General features: G+C 40.5%; 2 protein-coding genes across 12 annotated transcripts in view; both read right to left on the reverse strand.

Annotated features, from left to right (window-relative positions):
• Positions 1 to 21,567, reverse strand: part of LOC105257493 (transcription factor 12) — a 113,072-nt gene that overhangs the window by 23,783 nt on the left and 67,722 nt on the right. The gene's annotated exons all lie outside the window — the stretch shown is intronic.
• LOC109610419 lies at positions 1,977 to 3,326 on the reverse strand. Its single transcript, XM_020029380.2, has one exon. It carries the CDS (start codon positions 2,757 to 2,759, stop codon positions 2,229 to 2,231), a length of 531 nt encoding a protein of 176 aa, XP_019884939.1. The 5' UTR covers positions 2,760 to 3,326; the 3' UTR covers positions 1,977 to 2,228.

The following is a 21,567-nucleotide window of genomic DNA, read 5'->3' on the forward strand; positions in this document are numbered from 1 at the left end:
GTTTAAGCTGGTCGGAATGGCAGCGGATAGAAGCAAATCCGCGCGAACGAGGCCAAGATTACCGTAATGACTCGCTTTACGATTACAGTTATCGAGACGGAAATCTGCGAAAGCCCCGACGTTAACCGCGGAAACCAGTCTTGAGAGGCTGGTGGCCGCCGTCCTCCAAAGCGAAACTTTGCTTCGTACGTTCTAAAACATACGGAGCATCCTACGATATGTTCGGAATCATCCGGTATTTAACTTCGGTTAGAAACTTCACGCTTACGTTTGTCCTCTTATCTTTCGAGATTTTATTTCCCCTCAAGCGCTAATGGCTTCAATTAGTATTATAAACAAGTGATTTAAAATCTAAAATTGTAGAAATGTTTGCTATCGTAAAAGAGATATCATCGAATCGAGAGAGAAGAGTGCCATTGTTTATTTTTATTACTAGCGAATCGAGTATTATCAAAATTTAACAATTCATTTTCAAACAATCGTGCGATACAAAATTCAATTAGATCTCGATATCATTGATGTGAAAGTTAAAAAGATGAAATGCTGTCACGTACAAAGAGACGCAATACTTATTTATCTTGATATATATCATGCATCACAATTTTTAAAAACCTATTATACCTCTTTTTTAATCATCTAGTTTGTTTCAAACTTATAATTACGTAATTGCTTCATAACACGAAGAATATAATTTCCTTGTTTAAAAAATGTTAAATTTTCATCTTTGAAATGTTTCAAAGCTATAATTATTTAAACGCGATACGCATAGTCATAAATCTTAACGTCCATGTAAGATAAGCAGGATATATCTATGGTACGCACAAAAGTATCTCAGGTACTTTAACGAGAGATCTCGCGATCTAATTAATACAATTATTCTGACGACGACGTATATTGGATGAGAGAGAGAGAGAGAAAGAAAGAGAGAGCCGCTTCTATTTATTTGTAACTCTCATGAAATACATCTGCTCTAGCATTAATGACCATCGTGATCAATTAATTCCTATTAATTGAGAGAAAAGGGAAGAGGGGAGCCAGAGAGAAAAACAAAGACGAGATACACATATATATGCCGGATGAATTATGATTGAATCGCGATAACGAGCAGTATCCGCTTACAGTAAATTAACCGGATGCTTGATCATGTTGTCTCTTCGCAAAAAGAATTTTCAATTATCTGACTTGATGATGAATATGGAGAATCGCACGAATAGACGACAGAATCTGATTCATCGCGTCGACTGATTTGTTTTCAATTATTTCCCTTTAACGTAAAACTTTTTAACAACGCTAGTTCGAGAAGAAAATTCTTTGCTGCGAAAAATACTTTTCTCCGTACAATAAATCGCGAAAATATTGTAAGCAAGAAACAAGAGTGAACAAACGGACACATCGAGAGGATGAAGATATTCTTGGAATTCCGTGAAAATATATTCTTTCGCGGATGATGACGGTGGATACGACGCTCCCCTCCCTTCGTGTGTTTTTCGTATGCAACCGTGACCACCGCCTAATACGCGACACAGCGGCACATACTAATTAGCCTTGCGAGCGAAACGCGTCATGAATACAACTTCACGTGGAGAGAGAGACAAACATTAGATACGAGAGCCATGGTGCTCGAGGCTAAACGTTGAGAGGCACTTCCTGTTGCAACGATCGCTACCGAAGAGGAACCCTATAATTACTCTTCCTCGCAATTATCAAAAGATATTTAACACCGTTATTTCCAAGATGCTAGTAAATTGAAAAAAAATATATATATATTTTTTTTTTTGCGATAAAATTATAATGCGAGCAAGACACGGACCGATTCGAGAAGTCGTATACGAATACTAAACTAATATCTTTAAAAGATTAAGGGCTTTTATCTGAACAATACGTACTCGAACTGTAAACGCATTGTTTATCTTGTCCGAAGTCGAGTGGCAAATTTCACGCGAACCAGCTGAGACATCAAGTGCGTTCGTTGCAAGACACCGGTTCGCGTTAGAATTTACGAGCCGAGGAATTCTCGGACACATGCCGGACACCTTCGCGGACATGGTCAGTACAATGCCGCAATCGATAGGAATTCTCGAAATTTATCGTTGGCGGTTAAGCGCGTCTTAGCTATTATACCGTTATATCCGACCAATGCGAAACATAAAATATATTCGCACATTGACAATTTAAATTAGCCCATTTCAATAAACGACGATGATAATCAGGCCGCATAATTTCCCTGCTTATCGCTTATTGTCCTCGATTTTAACGGCAGTCGACAATTCACGTTTACGCCCAGTGCAATTCCTCTCTGATATATTTACCCCACTCTCCTGTCCCCCGTACTGTTTCCAATAATTGGGCGACGAGCTGAGTTGCACGATCGAGCTGGTTACAGACAGGTTGCCGGGACTCGACGCTTGAAATCGGTCCGTCACCGACGCATTCTGCATCTGTCCAGGTTGATTCGAATTGTGCTGGATGCTGCTGGACGTCATCGGCGTGTTGCACGGTGGACCGGCGCGTGAACGATTGCACGCGATCTGCAACAGATTCGTGCCACTCGCGGCGAGCGCTCTTCCCGAGCTCATCGCAACCTGCTGCACGTGCGCGTTCCGCTGGCTGACCTGAGCACTTCGTCGAACCTTGCACTGATTGCTCTGACCGGCGGTCTTCGACTCGAGGCCGGATTTCACGTCGATCCCGAAGTCGCTCAGTTTAAAGTTCTGTTGATTCATCTTGAAGTCCGCGTTGTTCTTAAAACTCCGATCCATCTCGATTCCGGTGGGAGTAAATTGTGATTTCAAAGGGTCGACCACCTTCTGCTCTCTTCGCTCGACATGCTTCGATATGTCTCAGGTTTTAGATATATGTCTTTATCCAAAGTCGATTCTTTAGTGCAATCGAGTAAAATATGTACAAAAATTTAATTTTCGTTACTAATTTTTGCTCTCTGGAAAAGACGAAATTCCAAGCAAACTGTTGCGTATTTATCTTCTGTGGTGGATTACAAAATTACAGGACCTTATAAATTTTATTCGATGACGTGTGTTTCTTCCGTGCGCGGCACTCATCGTTGTTGTTAAACTTCTTCTGGAATTAATCGGCCGGCGAAGGTACGTTAAATGAAATGGGAGATGAGATTAATTGCAGGCGCTTCGCATGTCGTGACGATACGTTTGACAATTCACCACTGATTACGCAGCGCTTGCTACCTTGACACGATTCCAATCTCCAGTATTGTTGCACGATCAATCCACGATGTAACATTCCAATTCGCATCTTTCCATTCGCATTTTTCAAAGTCTTTCACTTACAAGTGACTTGAAATTTGCACTCGGCTGACACAATTTCCCGCTTGATACGATCGAATGCTGTGTCATAATCTAAGTAATACCCGGATATTAAGGACAGAACGGTCGACACGGTCGTTAATTATCATATGCCAATCGGATACGCTAAAGACAATGAATTAACAGTCGGTGAAACTCGAAAATCTCGCTCGCGCGGATCGCTTAATCAAAGGTTGCCGCGGCAGCGATCGGCTGAATCGAATCGGCGCAACGTTTCGTTATACTCTTTAGCACGCGAATCGCCGCGGCCGCGATAATCGTTAATCACCAGTGAAAGTTGCGGCGCGAAACGCCCGAGTTCCGCGAGGGAAAAATCGAGTTTGATTTTGCGTCTCGAGGAACGAGACGGAGGCAACTCGACAGATCGATGGAATCCATCTCGTCAAACGACGAGATTATTATCGTCGTCGATATAATTCAATAACGCAACAGTTGTCGATAACAAAAGTATTTGTAAAACAAATAGCACCTGCTGCACACAATGATAAAGACAACCTTTGATTAATTTTCAAGCGGACTTTTACAAGAAACTTTTACCGCAATCGACTTTAATCATTTAATGGCTATTTTTTTATATAACGTCGATTAGTTTACACGCGCTCGGGTTTTCCGATGCTTTCACGACCCGATCGAATCTCGCTCGTCGATATAATAACCGCGAACGCAATTGCATCACACAGTATCGTGCACGATTCTGCCACAAAACACAATACGTAGCGCTCTCTCATACGATCGCCCCGTTGCACTGTTTGGAGATTTTTCTACTTGGCACACGAAAAATTTGCAAGAAATATATTCTCGCGTACACGTACGCGAAACGTTTCACGGCGGAAACAATCGAGGAAGACAGAGAAAGGTAGAGGATTAGAAGCCAAAACGGCCAGCTGCTTAGCCAGTAGAGAGACGACTGGTTTTGTGTTAGCCGACTCATAGGCTATACACTGCACACGGCAGGAGGAGGCTGGGGTCCAGCATACCCCTCCACCAGACGATACACAGAGCAAGTGTGCCTGTCCCCCCTGCAATACGCACGTATAAGTCTCTTACGCGAGTGTCCATGTTGTATGTGTTTGTACCGATGCATTCTCTCTCTCTCTCTTTCTCTCTCCCGCTTCCATCTCTTGTGGCTCGACCCCACGCGAGATGCTTACACAGTCTCGTTTCGCACTATGCAACTCCGCAGAGAGGAACTGCAAGCGTTGCACTCCGCGTGAGAGTCGAGTAACGTCTGCGCGCTAAAAAATCGTGGGAATTAAGAGCGAAGTCCTGCATCGGAAGAGACCGAGCGATACGCCTGCATCGTCGTTTAATGACGTAACGTTACGTTCCTGACATTGCGTATAAAAATAAATGTTTATGCGCACAGTCGCGTTATTAAGGTATTTTTACATCCCCGATAATAAATTGCAATAATTACGCAATATATTTCTAATGTCAGCGAAAATACAAGATTAATGCAGCTATCGTCCCATCTCATCAATTTTCCACGTAATTAAATTTCAACGATTTATGCAGCATCCAAACCGCAAGAGCATGCAACGTCCTAGATAACGCCTAATTATGTACAACGTTCATTTGATAATAATATAGATGAAAAGTATAAATCCAATCGGATATTGATTCGAGGGGGGAGTTGTTTGCAACGGGGCCTATCTGCCCCTCGTTGCATGCCGGATCATTAATCGTGGATCGGCGATATCTTAATCGCCTGTTACTTGAGGTTTTTTTTTTCTCTTTATAGGAGGTCAAATACCTCGACGTGGCATCGAGCATTATTTCCAACCCATCAGCCGTGACGTGATACTATCAATCCAGCTTTTCTCGCACGATTCGCCGGGATTTACGAAACACTTAATCCTTAATTGTTCGTTTTATCAGAAATCAAAAAAAAAATTCGACCATCCCTCTTTATTGCGCTTAACATTAAAAGATGCTCTGTAGCATTAAATCTTCCTTTTTTCCAAATAAATGCCAAGCAATTAAAGTTTGCTTTCTCTGAAATTTGACAACAGTACAAAGTTTATGATTTTATAATTTATTATTTATTAAAGTGAAAAATATGTGTCATCGAGAATATATTGTCATATTCAGGAAGACTTCACTTGTGTCACTCAATTCATTCTATTGAAAAATCCCACTCTCTGATTAAAAATTAAATCGCCATTACTTTGTAAAAGAATAAATCTGCATCACTCGTTAAATCTATATATTGTGTGATTACAATCGATCTTCTCAAAGCTTCCAAGATGGAGTTGCATCTTATTGCACCGCGCTATTGCATCTTTCTCTATTCATCTCTTGTTGCGTACCATCACAGAAATACAGAAATAGTTTATCCACGAAGGGATTTCGGAAGAAAGAGAGAGAGAGAGAGAAAGGACAGAGAGAAAGAGAGAAGTTCAAACACGCGAGCGAAGAGAGAGGAAGAGAACAGAAGCAGAAGAAGGAGAATGGAAAGAGAAACGATGGAAAATACGAGCGGGAGTTACGAGTTACAGCGGAAAACGGTGGATTATGTGTGTTTAACCCTCCCTGGCCCGCCTGCCCTCCTTCTTCGACCTCTCTCTCCTTCCCTTCGCCACCGTTCGCGCTTCGCCGTCGCCCAAACGCGCTTCCGAAAGCCCCCGAGTTATGTTTGAGCACGAAAAGTAAACTTCGACTTCGTGGCGACGTGAGGCGCTTTGTGAGGATTAGGTGGCCGCCAACCGGGTGAATCGATTTCTTTGTTCCGACTTCCGCGCCGCGCAAGGGATCGATCCTCAGCGAACGGAATCTGCTACATCGGCGGCTGCGGCGGCGTCAAGGTCCGATGAATCTTTACTCGCTCTTTCGTGCGTGCGAAGATATAAAGGAGAATCAGAGAAGAGGAGAGTGACGTCGATTTTTCGTAAACAATGCCACGCGTAATCCGAGGCGACGGCGAAGAACATCAGGGGGGTCGTTTCAGATGCGATTGAATAGTACAATGAATTACTTGAAATCGTTATTTATACCCGTTATATAAAGAGATCCGAGCTGTATTATGCCACATCGAAATATATTATCTGTCACTTATTTCAATCAAGTTTCTTGAGAGATCCGGTCCAGATGTAGAAAAATAATATTTAAAAATATGTAGAAACATTTGACCTCGAGATATTCATTATTTCTGGTGTTAAAATTTCAGAGTTTCTACTAGATCGAAAAGAACGCGAACGCGATTAAATGAACGTCCATTGCCTCCACAATTCTGGCGAATGCGACTCGGTAACAGCCAAGCTTCTTGACGACGCAAAGTGGAAATACCGCGGTGAGGTAAACCCGAGGAAAAACTAGCCTGGCCCGACGTGCAACAGGTAGGGCAGCCAACGGCAAAGGCTCGATGCAAGTCCGACTTGGAGCAGACCGCGAGCGTGGTGACGGATCAACGACGACGATTGACTTTTAGCGAGATTTAAGTCAAGGTGAACGATACGGGGGAGTCTGGGTCTACCAGGCAACAAGAAACAGTCGCGATAATTGTCGTCGTGTCAAAAAGTTCGTTTCGAAATCTACCAAACCTTCAATATTTATACACATATTACGAGAATTGTAGAAAGCATAATTAATCCTTCAAAGAACATTTTAATCTTATCGATATTTTAACAATAGATTATCCTAAATAATAAAAAAAGTTTGAAACTTATTTTTTAATTTTTGCCTTACATAATCATTTTCTACAAATGTTGAGGAATATATATAAATTTTTGTAGATCGTTTCAAGCACTTTGAGGCAGATAAAAAAATTGCAACATTGTAATTCATAGGAAGATTAACAGAACGAAAAATGTATGTGATGTACAAGAATTAAGAAATCTTTTTGTTAAACACTGTCTCTAAACTGATTTTTTCGATAAAGATTTTAATGTATAATTTGTATATAATCTATGTTTATATATCACTGTCATATATATGCAAACTCAAATCATTAAACACTGCATTTTATGGTTCAGTGACATAATGGATATCGCACTTATTCCTCTATTACCTTTCCCCTATCTGTATAATAGACATACTAATCGCGCAATCGCGGTGCGGTAACGAGTAGGTGGTCCGCCGCCGATACGGATCAGATCGCGAAGTAAAGTGCGGTAGCGAATCGTGCAACGAGGCGAGCGAGCGAGCGAGCGACATGGAACTCGCGTCGATCAATGCGAGTCTTGCCGATTACTCAACGAAACTGGTAATCGTATCACTGCGGGGTTCGCGAAGTGCCTAATCGCAACACCTTCACCTAGATATCTCGATGTTTGCGACGACGACGACGATATATCCTTTCGAATCGTTAGCGGCGCGCAATAATTCAACCACATCGTCGAGACACAGGTTGATTTCTTTTCTTATCTTTTTTTATTCGTCGGAAATTGCGATCAAATTTAAAACCGTTTAAAGACGATTTTTGATAAATTCAAGATCGATTATTACAAATTACGAATTGCATGCATTATTTATTCATGCGTAATTTATTAAATACGGAATAAAAAGTTGGAAACATTTTCTTGCAACGTTTTAGGAAAAGATAATATTAATCTAAGTTTTATTTACGATTAAATATAAATTTGTCAAATCTATGACAGAGAAGAATTATGTTTATCATTTTCTTTCCCGCAATTAAATTTGCATGACGAAGTTTTAACGCGAATTTTGTTTAATTTCGATCGTTGACTACTTAATCAAGGAAAAGAATTAGATCCGCGATCGCGTAGAATTAGCACAAAAGTAGCTCAAAAGATTGACCAACTTTTACCGATAAAATCTCGGTCTTATCGAGAAAGAGTACAAATTTATATCGCGCCCGAGAAAAAGAGAGGGAGGAAAGCGAAAATGGAAAAAATTGAAAAAAGCGTTTCTTTCTCTCTCTTTCTCTTCCCCTTCGGCGGTTCAAAGACCGTCTAAGCGTATGCGACTCGTCGTTTCCCTGCATGATTATGGTCCCATTCATGTGCGACCAGTTTGGCTCGGTTTCTTCTTCGTACCGATTTCAATCTAACCGCCGCGTGTATGCGTTACATATAGCCGCAGCGTAATGTATAGCCGTTCTCGTTGTCGTCGAATTACGTGTACGACTCTACTCGGAACAGGCGGAACGCTCACTTTTAACAAACCAGACTGTACCACGCGGAATGATCGGCCATAGAGATCGCATTGCGAAACGAACCTTTGTCTCTCTCTCTCTCTTCCTTTTGCGCGTTTGAAAGAGAAACCATTTTTCTGGAACGATTCCCAGCGATGGATCGAGCAAAACCGGAGCAATCAACAAAGAAGGATTACATCCTGCAATAGTAGCATCTTCACATTTTGTATTGATAGAAAATTCAACAAATAAATAAAGTTTTCAAAATGAAGTATAATTTTTTTTTTTTTTCATTTTAATCAAACTGTAGTACAATGGAAATTTAAAGCTTAATTGAGATCTTGCTGTTCGTGAAAAAGAGAAAAATCGTTAAACGACAAAAGGGCGTATTCGTAATGAAAACTATATACATTTTCTATCGATACTGTACCGGTTTTAAAGGACTAGCTGGCGAAGGAGACGATCGGAACGAGGAGTCTACGCATACGCACGCAGAACTGGCACCGCACACGCATACGGGGACAGGTATAGACCGTGTCCGTGGATAGCATGGCGACAGCGAAGGTGTGCGAGAGAAGAATGGAGGATTAAAGATGGAAAGAGACGAGAGAGAAAGAGAAAGGGAAGGAGAGTGAGAGGTCGACTAGCCACTGAAGAGTAAACTGGCCAGACTGCCTGCCGCCGACACAACGTAATGCAAACATGCTAGAAAGAGAGAGAAAGAGAGAGAATAAGAGAGAGATGAGAGATTTAGAAAAAATGAGAGAACGAAGAGAGCAGGAAGAAACTGATAGTCGGGATTGAACAGACGAGTAGGACGAGGCGATACGTTGTCCGAGAGATACTACGCATGGATGCGGTTCTTTCCTGGTAGAATGCATAGAGGCGTGTTCGTGCTATCCGCGATTTTTCTATCTAATGTAATACCAAGAAGAGAGAGAGAGAGAGAGACGGAGGGAGGGAGAGAGCAAGAGAAAGGGAGAGAAAAAGAGAGAAAAGAGGCTCGAGAACCAGCCAGACAGCCTGTCGCCGACGACGGTCGCTCGAGGAAGACAAACGAAAAGAGCAAGAGACGAGAGAAAGAGGGAAAGTATAAAAGGTAAAGAAGATAGAAAAGAGGAGGGAAAACCCGATGGCCAGGTTCACGAAACCTGAAACATCGGAAACAACTCTTGGGAAGTATCTCGTAAACCTGTCGTCTCGTTTTATCCAAGTTCTTCTCAAACGAGATTTCGTTAATCGTTCTCTAATTTTATATGCAAACGCGTAATTAAAATCAAGGTCCTCCCCCCCCTCCCCTCCTCCATCCACCTATCTGCCATGTCTTGACGCAACAAATAATTCGTTGTATACCAGTTGCATAAAATAAACATGTTATTTACCGCAAATTTCACGCGTATGGAATATTGCGTTTGACGTACCTCGCGTGAACAGTTCGCCGCATTTTCGATGGGAACAACAGCATGGCGCTAACGTGCCCTTTGCTACCCCGCCGCGCATTACATAGGATCATTAATTATTAATTTTCAGTAATCATTAATTTGTTTAATGAAACGCAATCTATTATTTGCGTATTGTTTACTAGTTTTTAAACGTAAGGGTTGTCCCATACATTATATATCGAATCGATATCGCGACGTACCCCGAATCGTTGTTCCGAGGGCGCAAGAAGTTCTGTGACACCCTGTATACTCAGATTGCGCAAAAAGCCATTGATTGGCAATAGTTTTGGTACGGTATTTTAAGCCCGCTCTATTCGAGGAGCAAATAGTTCTAGACCGCAGAAAAAAAATAGCATCACTGCCATTCGGTTCAACGGTCCATGAGAATTTCGTCGACATTGATTTCGCCGTTATATGATCCTATCTGTCGCGAACAAAGCGTGACAGAAACAAGGCATCTACAATGCAGATAAGCATTTCTCTATACGGAATTACAACGCTTAGATACTTAACCGATCTCTAACAATGTCCGGGTACCGTTAGATTATCGACCCGGAAATTAATTCGGCCGCTATACATAAAAAGAAAGTGCTATAAACTTTTACAAGAGAGGCTAATAGGTTCCTGCTATTTGTAATCAACTATAAAGAAACCAAAGAAACGAGAACATTATACATATAATAAAACAAATATAAACCAAATAAAATGCAATTCCCTCTATCGCGATTAATATTAAAAATCGATTATTGCGTGTATCTCGCCACATTATATGACTTATAAAATCCGAAATATCTTTATTATATGCGTGTCGTAATAATATTATGTATTATTTCGCGTCATAAAGTAATATGTCGTCTGTGAAATTCCGCGATTTTCCCGACGAATCTTACGATTTCTCAACGAGATTTACAGATCGTTCTACACGGCAAAGATTAATGAGAAGGTTAAAGTAAACACATGAAATGGATGCGTATTACAGCTGTACAAAGAAACGGCGTAAACACGAATGGGACAAATATATTTCCGTGGCCGCGTGGAAAAACAACGAGTGTTGTCGGATAGGCACGCTGTTAGAAAGTTGAATGAATTAAGCACGCCCGCGGTGCTCACCGATCGAGACTACCCACGTGTTCGCATTTAGCGAAGGTACAGAGTGGACGACTTACGTGAATCCGGTTGCCCGTTCACGATTCTCGCACGGCAGCATTCTCGCGGTTTTTGTTGATAATCGAGATTGTGGACTTACCTGAAACAGAAAAAGATAATTCAAATTAGCGATATTTTTATAAATTTTCTTTAAACTTATTCATTTCGTTCACTCTATCCAATTCTCGCACGTGTGAAAAAATCATTCATCACCTGAACGTACATTTCAATGATGATAATATAATTTAAATTATATTAGAATATAGAATATGTATATATTTTTTTCCAAGGAATTGATTATCCACGAAAGGAGTAGAGATTATTCATGCACTTCCGGTGGCCGGAAACGGTAGTACGGAGCCATTTACGCAAAGACCTTTCGACGAATGGCGCGATAGTCCCCGGAGAACGGACTTCGCCACGCAAACACCGGTGACTTCTTCGCAAATCAACAAAGAGGAAGGCAATGGAATATATCGCCCTTCCTTTCCCAAGGACACGTGACTTCGATTGCACATGCGATACTCATCCGAGTAAAGATCTACTTAAACAAGATTATTTTTTATTATAACTTTTAGTACTCTTTCTAAATTGAATTGATTAAATTGATTGAATATTCTTTTTAAATTGAATAAAAAAATAAAATAATTAATAATTTTCCAATAATAAAATAAAATGTAATAAAAGAAAATATACAGTTCCAATAATATTAAAAAATAAAATTGATAATTATTATTAAATAATTAAAAAACGATAATTAATTGTATCATTACTTTGTTTTGTCTTACTATTTGCTTTATGAATTGCATATAGGCGCCATAAATCGTTTGAAAATCGATCAGTGTAAATGAGCCTTTACATCACCGCGTCGGACGACTTATGACGGCAAGTTTTTTTCGAAACGGGACAACGCGACAGGCCATTTTTGTCTTCTCGAGATCCGATCCCTTATGCGGTATTCGCCAGGAAAAAGTGCGCGGGCATCTTTCGCATTTTGAAAGATTCATTAGGCACACGGCGAACAACTTGTGCCGAGATGCAGTATCGTCGCGTCCGAACTTGGAAGTGCCGAGAACGTACTTTTTTCTAGCCGTTCCACTCTGGAATGAGAACAATCAATGTTACCCCTCCCCGCGACCCCTAGACAGAAGGAAGAAACATTGTTCTTTTCAACGTACATACAGAAGCGTACACGACCTTCGTCCTGTTAAAAAGGAAAACACATTCTCGGAAAGGACATTGGTCAGTCTCATCGGTAATGCAAATTTCGTAAAGCTTTAAATCCACCTCTACATCTTGTCGACGCCAAGATATATATCTGCTATTGCTTATATTTCACCACTGATACACGTAAACATGTGTATGTGTGAGTCTTTAAAGCATATCGTGCGTTGAACATACAACATCAATTTCGATCCTTTTCCAATTTTCACTCAACGTCTCTCGCGAAAAGGGCTTTATCCGGCAGATTTCAAAGAATTGCGATATCCGATTGTAAGTTGAGCCGCGTTCACGGAGGATTTCCGTGACTTTAAAGCGGTAGCCGGTCATCGCGCGAATCGCCGGAAGTCTCCCACGCAACGGGTGACGCAAAAGTGTACGCGGCTGATTTCGATAAGGGAAGGGAGAAAATGAGAAGAGCGCAGGGCGAAGAGAAAGGAGAAGGAGAGAACGGGAGGGCAGTTTGCGACGATAACGAATAGAACGTCAATTCTCAACGACACTCGTAAAGCCGGACATTTAACGATGGCGATTTAACTGTCGCTGGGCGCAGCGCGCATACAATGTGCTCTAGCCGCTCGCACAATAATAATTATGGCCCCGGCTACGATTGTTTATGGAGGCGGCAGTTAAATTACCACCGGTTGACGTTACACGGACATTTCGGCGGCTGCTTTCCCTCCCGTTGTCGCTGTCGCTGTAATTGTTATTTAACCGTGATCGCGACCGTTTTTCCTCCCTCTCGCTCTTGTTGTCGCTCAAATTTCGACATCGTCTCTCGGATTAAGTGCTACACAGTTCATTCAGTTATTAAATAGAAGCCCCCCGGAATGCTAAATGCTTGAAATTACGGTGGTGGATTTGCGCGAAGGCAGGTGTTCGTCAAGAATCGAAGACGCACGCGAATAAGACGAACCCTTGGATCCTAACAGTTGTACTTAGGAACGTCACGAATCTCGCTTACGACTTCCGCGAATTTATGCGACGGTGTCTTTCCCATGAAGTTTCGCCTGCAGATATACGATTCTCCTGCTGACGGATTGACGTCACCCTCCGTGCTTCTATCGCGTGCTTTTTCGTTATCACGATGTACGAGCTCGGATGAGACTTGAGGGGTTCGGTGTGAGAACGAGATAAGTTTGTAATTTGCAAGGTCTATTTTACGATATGACTTTATATTTACCTTGCAAATTCTGAAACTTATCTACTCTTGCATCGAAACCTCCAAGTCCAAAAATAAAAGATCGATTTAATCTATCTCTCCTGACAAATTTAAACATTTGTGATTTGAATGAATGAATTATACACTAATTGAAATTGACAGATAGAGGGATTTCAGGAAGTAGCTCTCAATTTAAGACCAATAATCCTTAAAGATAACCTGTTCTTCATTTTGACGAATAATTTAATTAAGAGATCGTAAACGATTAGAATTTTTTAAATATCCGGAAGCTATTATAGCAAAGTAGAGATGCGCGTTCCTAACATTCTATTCCTATTTATCATCGATACGAAGGCTTGCGACGGGTAAGTTGTGCTCGCGAGTTCTACGTAGATGACACGCAAACAATCCTTGACAACTGTCACTTGACACCAACGTCAAGTGTTTAATGCGAACGCGTAGTCATCAGGTGGATATCTTCTGTCTAGCCAGTTACACGAACAAGTTGCCAAGACACGAGAGAAGAGACAACTCATCATCCTATTGTTATTAGAATATATTAGTATATTGTTTTTAGAAAGCAAATTGAATCGCAACATGTTAATTTTAAGCGTGGCAAAGCATATCCTTGTAAGATATATGTTCATTTTTTATCGCATTAAATTACTGAGCCGTGTGATTTATACTTAAACTTTAACTACGATTGTTAATTTAAATAGCACCAAGTGATCGACTTTAGCCGAGACTGAAAAAATTCGAACTTGCATCCCCACGTGCGTTAACTCGATTGCCCGAGAGCTTTCGTGTAATTCGGAACAATTCATAAATTTATTGCGACAGACAACATACAGATCCCTCCCTCGATTCCCCTTTCTCGCTCACCCTATCTTGTTTCTCGTTTCGTTCTACTCCCTTTCCCCTTTTCCTCTCCTCGGGCGACCCTCCGATACTCGTTCTTCGTTTTGCCAGTGGGGTTGAATTGTCGAGTCGAATAGATGGAAACAGAAATGAGAGAAATATGGAAGAGGGTGAAGAAGTATGTACCACAACTTAGACGCATTAAAAATTTAATAACTTGGCTCGCTTGGTCGGGCGGTTGGTAAAGTAGGTAGCTATTCGTCGAGCAGAGAAGAAGGAAAAGAAAAATCTCTTTAAATCCAGAAGCCTCCGCTACGATACTCAATATATCGTCTTATATACTCTCATAAGTGGAATATTGATTCTCAAAGAATCAATCAATGATTATATATAATCAAAGAAAATTTCAATTGTATTTTAAATTATACAAAAATTCCTAAAATTATATCAATGTATTAAATTCTTTTAAAAAGAAAGTAAATAAAATAAAATAAATGTATATTTTTTATAACAATAAAACAATTTTCATCTTAGTATGATGTATAAATATATGTAAATAAAATTTATAATTCTAGATAAAATAATTATTGTTATAATTCTAGATAAAATAATTATTGATTATTTTTTCATCACACGTAAAATATATTCCGCTATATTCGAGCTAAAGTGTTTGTCACAAAATGAGAAACACTGAGCAGCGTATCGTCGAATTATGGCCATCTTTGTCCCATAACCGCTGTATCATTCATCTCTTTTCTTTATTCTTTACAACCGTCGGCTTCTCTCGTTCCGTTGTTCGCTTAACAACAGTAAAGCCATCTTCATTTCACGATTTAATCTCATTTTCTCTCTCCCTCTTTCTACAGAGTATTTTGTAACTCGATTTCCGTGATATTTACGACAGATGGATGTATCGTCGACGGAAAGATAGTATCGGAAAAAACTTCTGACCCATGATATAATGAACTTTTTAATTATTCCTGCAATTATAAAAGAATTTGAAAAGCAATATTTAATAGATAAAATTATCAATCTATAATCAATTCTTAATATATAATCAATTCTTTCATTAAATTCAACAATCTTCTTCTCTCTTTAAACGGCGTTAATTCTTGACATAAATATGAATGTGAATGTAAACGCGTGGACGTAAATACTTTGTGTTACGAATGCCTTCACGTTTGAAATAGTTACTTTCAAATTGAATCAATCAACTTCTAAATATTCACGCCATACGTAAATGTTCGTCATGAGCAAATCATGACTGTTGGTTTTAAAAAATCGGCAATATTTTTTCGTCATCGAATAAGATATGAAAAAAAGGATAGTTATACATTTCGTTACTCTTATAATAGTCAGTCATAATAGATAAATTTGATAATCGATGAGTTTGGCTTTCTTGATTTAAAACTTCTCTCACTTTCCGGCCATCCTTTTGCCATCGTTCTCGCCCTCTTTTCTTTCTCTTCTCTTTCTCGACAATCGTACGAAACTACCATAAATTCATCTCCTTGTTGATCTTCGAGAGTTTTACGGCTTCGTATGTCGGGTGTACCAATAAACGGAAACCTCGCCGTCGTGCGTTTGTCGTACGGATCAAACTGTCGAATATCTCGAACTCCCGGCTCGCATTTACCACCTAAAGCCAGCATCCGGAGGCTTACGAAACGCCCAAATTCCATTTCCATTTCACTGTGGCAATATGATCGTATTTCTCAAAACATGAAGCTTACGAACGCACACATACATTTTTTTCCAAATTATTTAAATATATTTTTCTCTTATGAGAAACACAGTAGTGGAGAGTCGATATTAATCTTTTCTCGGCAGACACCGAAATATGCAAATTCGCATATTTCGATTTGTATAAATTTTATGCGCGAGACTCGCAACCCGCGTGAGAACCTGCGAGCGACACGTTTTTCCGTTATTATTAATCGCGCAACACGGCGAGAGATAGCGGCTGATTAAATTCATCGGCGGAATAATTACCGCGAGCACGGCCGGTTCGATTAAATCATCGGGCCGGGAATTTAAATATCACGCCGAGAGACTCATGAATTCGTCACTCGGCTAAGATAATGACCTCATCGCGACTCGTGAATTCTCGCGCGTATATTAAGTGTCAAATCTGGACGAATCGTTTGCGTAATCACTGCACAAGAGGCGTTCATAATAACGCGCGCGAAAATTGGCTATGCATTTCGGATTATGCGACCAGTTAATTTTCCACGTTGATTAAATCGCAACGGTCGCGTGGTATCATCGTTTCGTTCTGCATCCGGACGAACGTTGATGATAACGTCAACGAGTGAGTTCGTTTGTATAGCGATAGATTTGCGCGCCTCGCAATCGCGATGCAAAATTCGAATCTCCATTAAATTAGCCCTCCCCTCTACCAGCGCTAAATTAATTTTAATTTATCTCAAAATTAAGTGTTAATTAAGAATGCTCGACTTCGGAATTAAGTGCTTAAATCGTATCAGAAAATTAAATTTATGTCAAGGATATGAGGCGAATTTAACATTAAACTATAGTATCCCTACAAAAAAAAAATATATATATAAACCAAATAAAAAAAAAGACGTAATAATTAGATGCCAACTATGTGTTTTAAGAACCTATTAAGACATTCCAGAAAAAATTGTTTAATGTCATTTTGTTCTTATGACATAATGCGTTTAAATACAGAGTCTTGCCAAGTGAAATGAGCATTTAATTTGACGACAACGTATCTTTTAATATAATATTAATAGACGACTATTTTAATGTCAATAACTCTTTTAAGCAACTTATTAGCACTTAATTTTAAGTTAGACGTAATTTAGCATTGGAAAAGGCTAACTTAATGAGATAAAATTCGAGCATTAGAATAACCAGATATTTTACAATTTTTTAATGCCGTACATCATAAAATGGTTTTTAATGCATTCATGACATATGACTTAACATAAATTTTGTTTTATCGAGCGCATTAATAATTGCTCTCGCACACGCAATAAAATTTTCAATATAAATAATAACTAATTAAAATTAATTAGTAATTTTGATAATACGACGAGAGGATATAGGTCGAAATTATCGCGTACACTCCGACCTGAAAATTTCCCGGATATTAAAGCGCCGAAGCGTGGACGAGAGGCCGGAGCCACTTCTCGTGCTTGGCTTCGTAGCCGGCTCTCGAAACGGCAACCGTTTCTATGTGTCGCTACACGCGCGAGGGAGGGAACAGGGCCGCGCGTGTATCCCGCGCTCTACGAGCGTGTTCGTGGAGGGTGAGAGTGGAAAGCGTTACGACGGGAGCAGAGAAAGGGGGCGGCGAGAGAGGGTGAAAGGAGGGTGCCGGCTAGAGGCATTATAGCGCTGCTACAAATCATAGGGCAGACCCCCCGCTCAAGGCGAGCGCGTGTTCCGCGTTCGTGTATCCGTGTATTTGTACGTGAGTGTACGTGCGTGCGTGTAGGAGGCCGGTAGGGTCGACTGACAGTGGGACGTTACACGCTCGGTGTACTGTATACTTGGTGGATACGAGCGGGGGGTGACTCGCCCCCGAAAACTGCCACTCCTGCCGAGAACGGCCACGGCGCCCTTGGGATTGAAGTATACGCGTCGTTACCGCTTTCCCCTTTTCAACCCCCTCGCCTCGCTTCCTCTCGTCGTCGTTATTTTTCTCGCATGCCCGTCAACGTGAAGATGTTAATTGAAAACGCGCCGCGGACCTTGGAAAACAGTACGTGCATCCGATAAATCTTGAATTGATTAATTTCATTTTCTTATCATACGCATTAATATATATGTTTTTATACGTAAAAATTGTGCGTGCTTTTTAATAAAATTTGCATGCTTTTTAATAAAATAATAAATAAAAAATATTCTGTGCGCACTCCACAAGTCTTTGTTAAAAATATTACATTCTCAATATTATAATTCTAATGACTCATAAACTTGGTCAGCGAATAAAATTAATTTTCGTGATTGATGTGTTTCTCATCGAGTCAATTAAGTGAGATTTTCTTTTTTCAATGGGAAAGTAATTATTATTGCTTTATTATATCATTGCGATATCAATTTGAAAAAGTTTTGTAATAATGATAAGCCTCGTCGTCGTCTGCCCTCAGATTTTGAAGAATCATATTGCATAATATCGGAAAATCGGCACCATCCTCGAGATACATAGGATGAATAAAAGACCAGAGGCTGTGGGACGACGGGCAAGGAGGGATGCGCGAGGGGGTGCGTCGAGAATTAAAGCGTTTCAATTATTTGATCGGTCGATAGAATTATACGCGTCGAAGCGGATTTAGATTGAAACAGGATGAGACTGATGGAGAGGGTAGAGGGTAGAAGGAGCGCGAAAAAAGCTTCTTCGAGAGGGGAATGGGACACAAAGCCGATCGCAACAACGCAGCACCGCACCCCCGGAGCATTATACACGGTGTCGGAAATTGCCTTACTCGTCCACGTCGTCTCATTGTTACCCAACAATCCTCTCCGTGCCGATCATTCTTCTTAGTTGGTTACGTTTTCTCGCTCGATACAAATAGCACTCGTCTCCAAGAGTGTGGTCAAGTATGTAATAAATAACCTTTCTGTGAAAATGATGTATGATTCTCCTGTGAAAAATGCCACGTTCGTCGTAGCGCGAGGACATTTCGAAAAATACAATTGCAAAAAATGTGAGAGATGTTTCCTCCTCTTCGCGACGCGACCTCGCGGACAGGAAGAAATCGAGGAAAGGGAAGGAGGAGCACGAACAGGAGATTAAAATGTGTCTGGTGCGACTATACTTCATTCGCCGCGCGCAAAACTTTTATTTTCGTTGCTCGTTAACTCTCGCGGCCCGCTCATTCATAAATTAACAAGTTCGGAGAAAACGGTGGAGAAGTCGCGGATTGCGGGAAGGCGGGGGACGACGAAAGCAAAACCTGGTTTTCGAGCTAATTAGAAGGCCAATGCCGACTCTTGATAATTAATGGCTATTTCGCTATCGTCGACTGCGCGCAAGACGCTTTTTCGACGAGGAAACTCGCGCGAACAATAACGCTCAGATTGGTGACAACAATCGCGGAAAACGTATGCTCTGTGCGCGCATATTAAAGAATATTATTATGGTAATCACGAAAAGAGGATATAACAACGGTCTGTTCATAAAAATGCGTAAGTTACATAGCGAGTCGCGTTTAAATTCGTATAAACTTGCGACTGTCACAAGATATAAATGCGCGATGAAGCCTAGAAAAAAAATGTATCTTTGAAGATTTATCTTTTGAAACTGTGTCGATTAAATTTGGAGATTCTAATATTAAATTAAATTATTTATTTATTCCTGGCAATGAGAATAACACAATAAATACATTATTCTATGTAATATATAGTATAATAAATTCCTGGACAAAATTAACGCATAATTTTTTTTCACTTTTTCTTTAAAAGCTGATATTTAAATTTTAATGAAAAATTGTAAAGAAAAAGTGAAAAAAAATTATGCGTTAATTTTGTCCAAGAGTGTATATATATATATATATATATATATATATATATATATATATATATATGATTTACATACTATATATAGCATCGAAAATGAAATTTACTGAAATTGCCAGAAAATACCAGTTTCAATCGCTAAGATAAGGATAAAGTAATCGAGCTAAGGATAAGGTAAGACTGTTCGCGCAGCGTAAAGTGTATTAAAGGCGAAGTATAAAAGTTCAGCGACGCGCGAATTTACGAGGCGCGTGCGGGCACGAGATAAATATCTTACGGCTCAGTACTCTTCGCCATCTTCTGACCCTCGCAGCAGCAGACTTGGATAGTGTATTCACATACATACGAATACACACATACACACTTATGCGACTAGAAGATTAAGCTCGCAAAAGCGTTTACGCGTCGAGTAACAACCAGTATGTAGAAGAGAAACGCGTTGGGCTTGTAACGATTATCGACTAGAATTCGCGTTACGTTCGCTGCGAATGGATGATGAGTCGAAGAAAAATCCTACAGCGAGAGTGTTGTATAGTTTCAAACGATAATTTTACGGTTAGCGAGCTTTATTAAATAACGCGCGCGCGCGAGAGAAACAGAGGGAGAAAGAGAGAAGAGCGGAGGGAGTAGCAATATGTTATAGCCTTCGCATCGTTAGCCGGAATATAGATCACAACGGTAATTAGCCGTGCTATAACGCAAGGTAATTTTATATATCCGCGATCATTCTAGATAATTTTACGGCTTTACGAGCGATAACGTATTCCCTCCCTTGTTGCGAGATATAAACAAGCGATGCCTGTTTTTCGCGAAGATAACGAGGAACGCAATCAAGGACTTCATTCAAGAGTTCATACTGGAAGTATCTTTCAGTCCATATTTTTTAATATTCTTTAACATCCTCGTAATTTTACTGAAATTTTTCAAACTTATTAATTACACGAGACAAAAAATAACACATTTATTTTGCCTTTCTCTCTTGAATCGCGAAAATATTTACCTACAGCCCTGTCAAGATGCTTCTTTTCATCTCCCTCTTTATTTCGCGGCCAGTTTTTGCGAAACGCGAAAATGTTTCTTCTGGCACGGTTTACACGAGAGCGTAATCTCGGCTTGCACCTGTGCGTGCCGAGCACGCGTCTTCTCGCAAAGCGCCACGGACAACATGTTGTCCACGTGTATACGTGGTTGAGCGAGAAGAGAGCAAAGTGAAGGAGAAAGAGAGAAACGGGGATGGAGAACGGAGGGGAAGTGCAGCGAGAGAACCCGTTACCTCAAATTACACGGCTCGGTTTATTATTTATTGTCGGCAATTTCTGCTCCCACCGAGAAGGTGCATCCGACCGGCGATCGAAGAATGATTTGTGCGCCGGACACGCTCTCGAATCCACGACCGATCAATGAGGAGGCACACCGCGTGTCGATCGTTCGAGGATCGCAATTTGAGTTTCTTCTTCGCGCGCGGCCGCTCCGTTATTTCGTTCTTCCTTTCTTCCTCATCCGGCCAAAAAACCCGCGCAAACGCGACCATTTTGCGGGACAGAAATAATAATAATAATTATTATTTATAAATAATAATTATTACATTATTATAAAGGAAAAAAAAGACCGCGATTCGATGCTGCGTTATCAGGAGTAAGAACGCGATAAGACGAGCTAGAAAGAAACGCGACGTCCCGTAAAAATGGCGTTCCGCTTGGTGAACGCAATGACCCCGCGTCGTGCCCTCTCCGAGACTTATATGCTTCCTGACATTTTCAGATATTCAATTACCGCGACACGAGATATTGTGCGGCGAGCCCGTCGCAAAAACGTAATAAA

The sequence above is a fragment of the Camponotus floridanus genome, unplaced genomic scaffold, assembly GCF_003227725.1.
Source record: "Camponotus floridanus strain SB8 unplaced genomic scaffold, Cflo_v7.5 scaffold74, whole genome shotgun sequence".
Lineage (NCBI taxonomy): Eukaryota > Metazoa > Arthropoda > Insecta > Hymenoptera > Formicidae > Camponotus > Camponotus floridanus.

What these genes read in the sequence shown, in the direction of transcription:
- LOC109610419 (XM_020029380.2), bottom strand. Translation starts at nt 2,759, where the DNA reads ATGGATCGGAGTTTTAAGAACAACGCGGACTTCAAGATGAATCAACAG.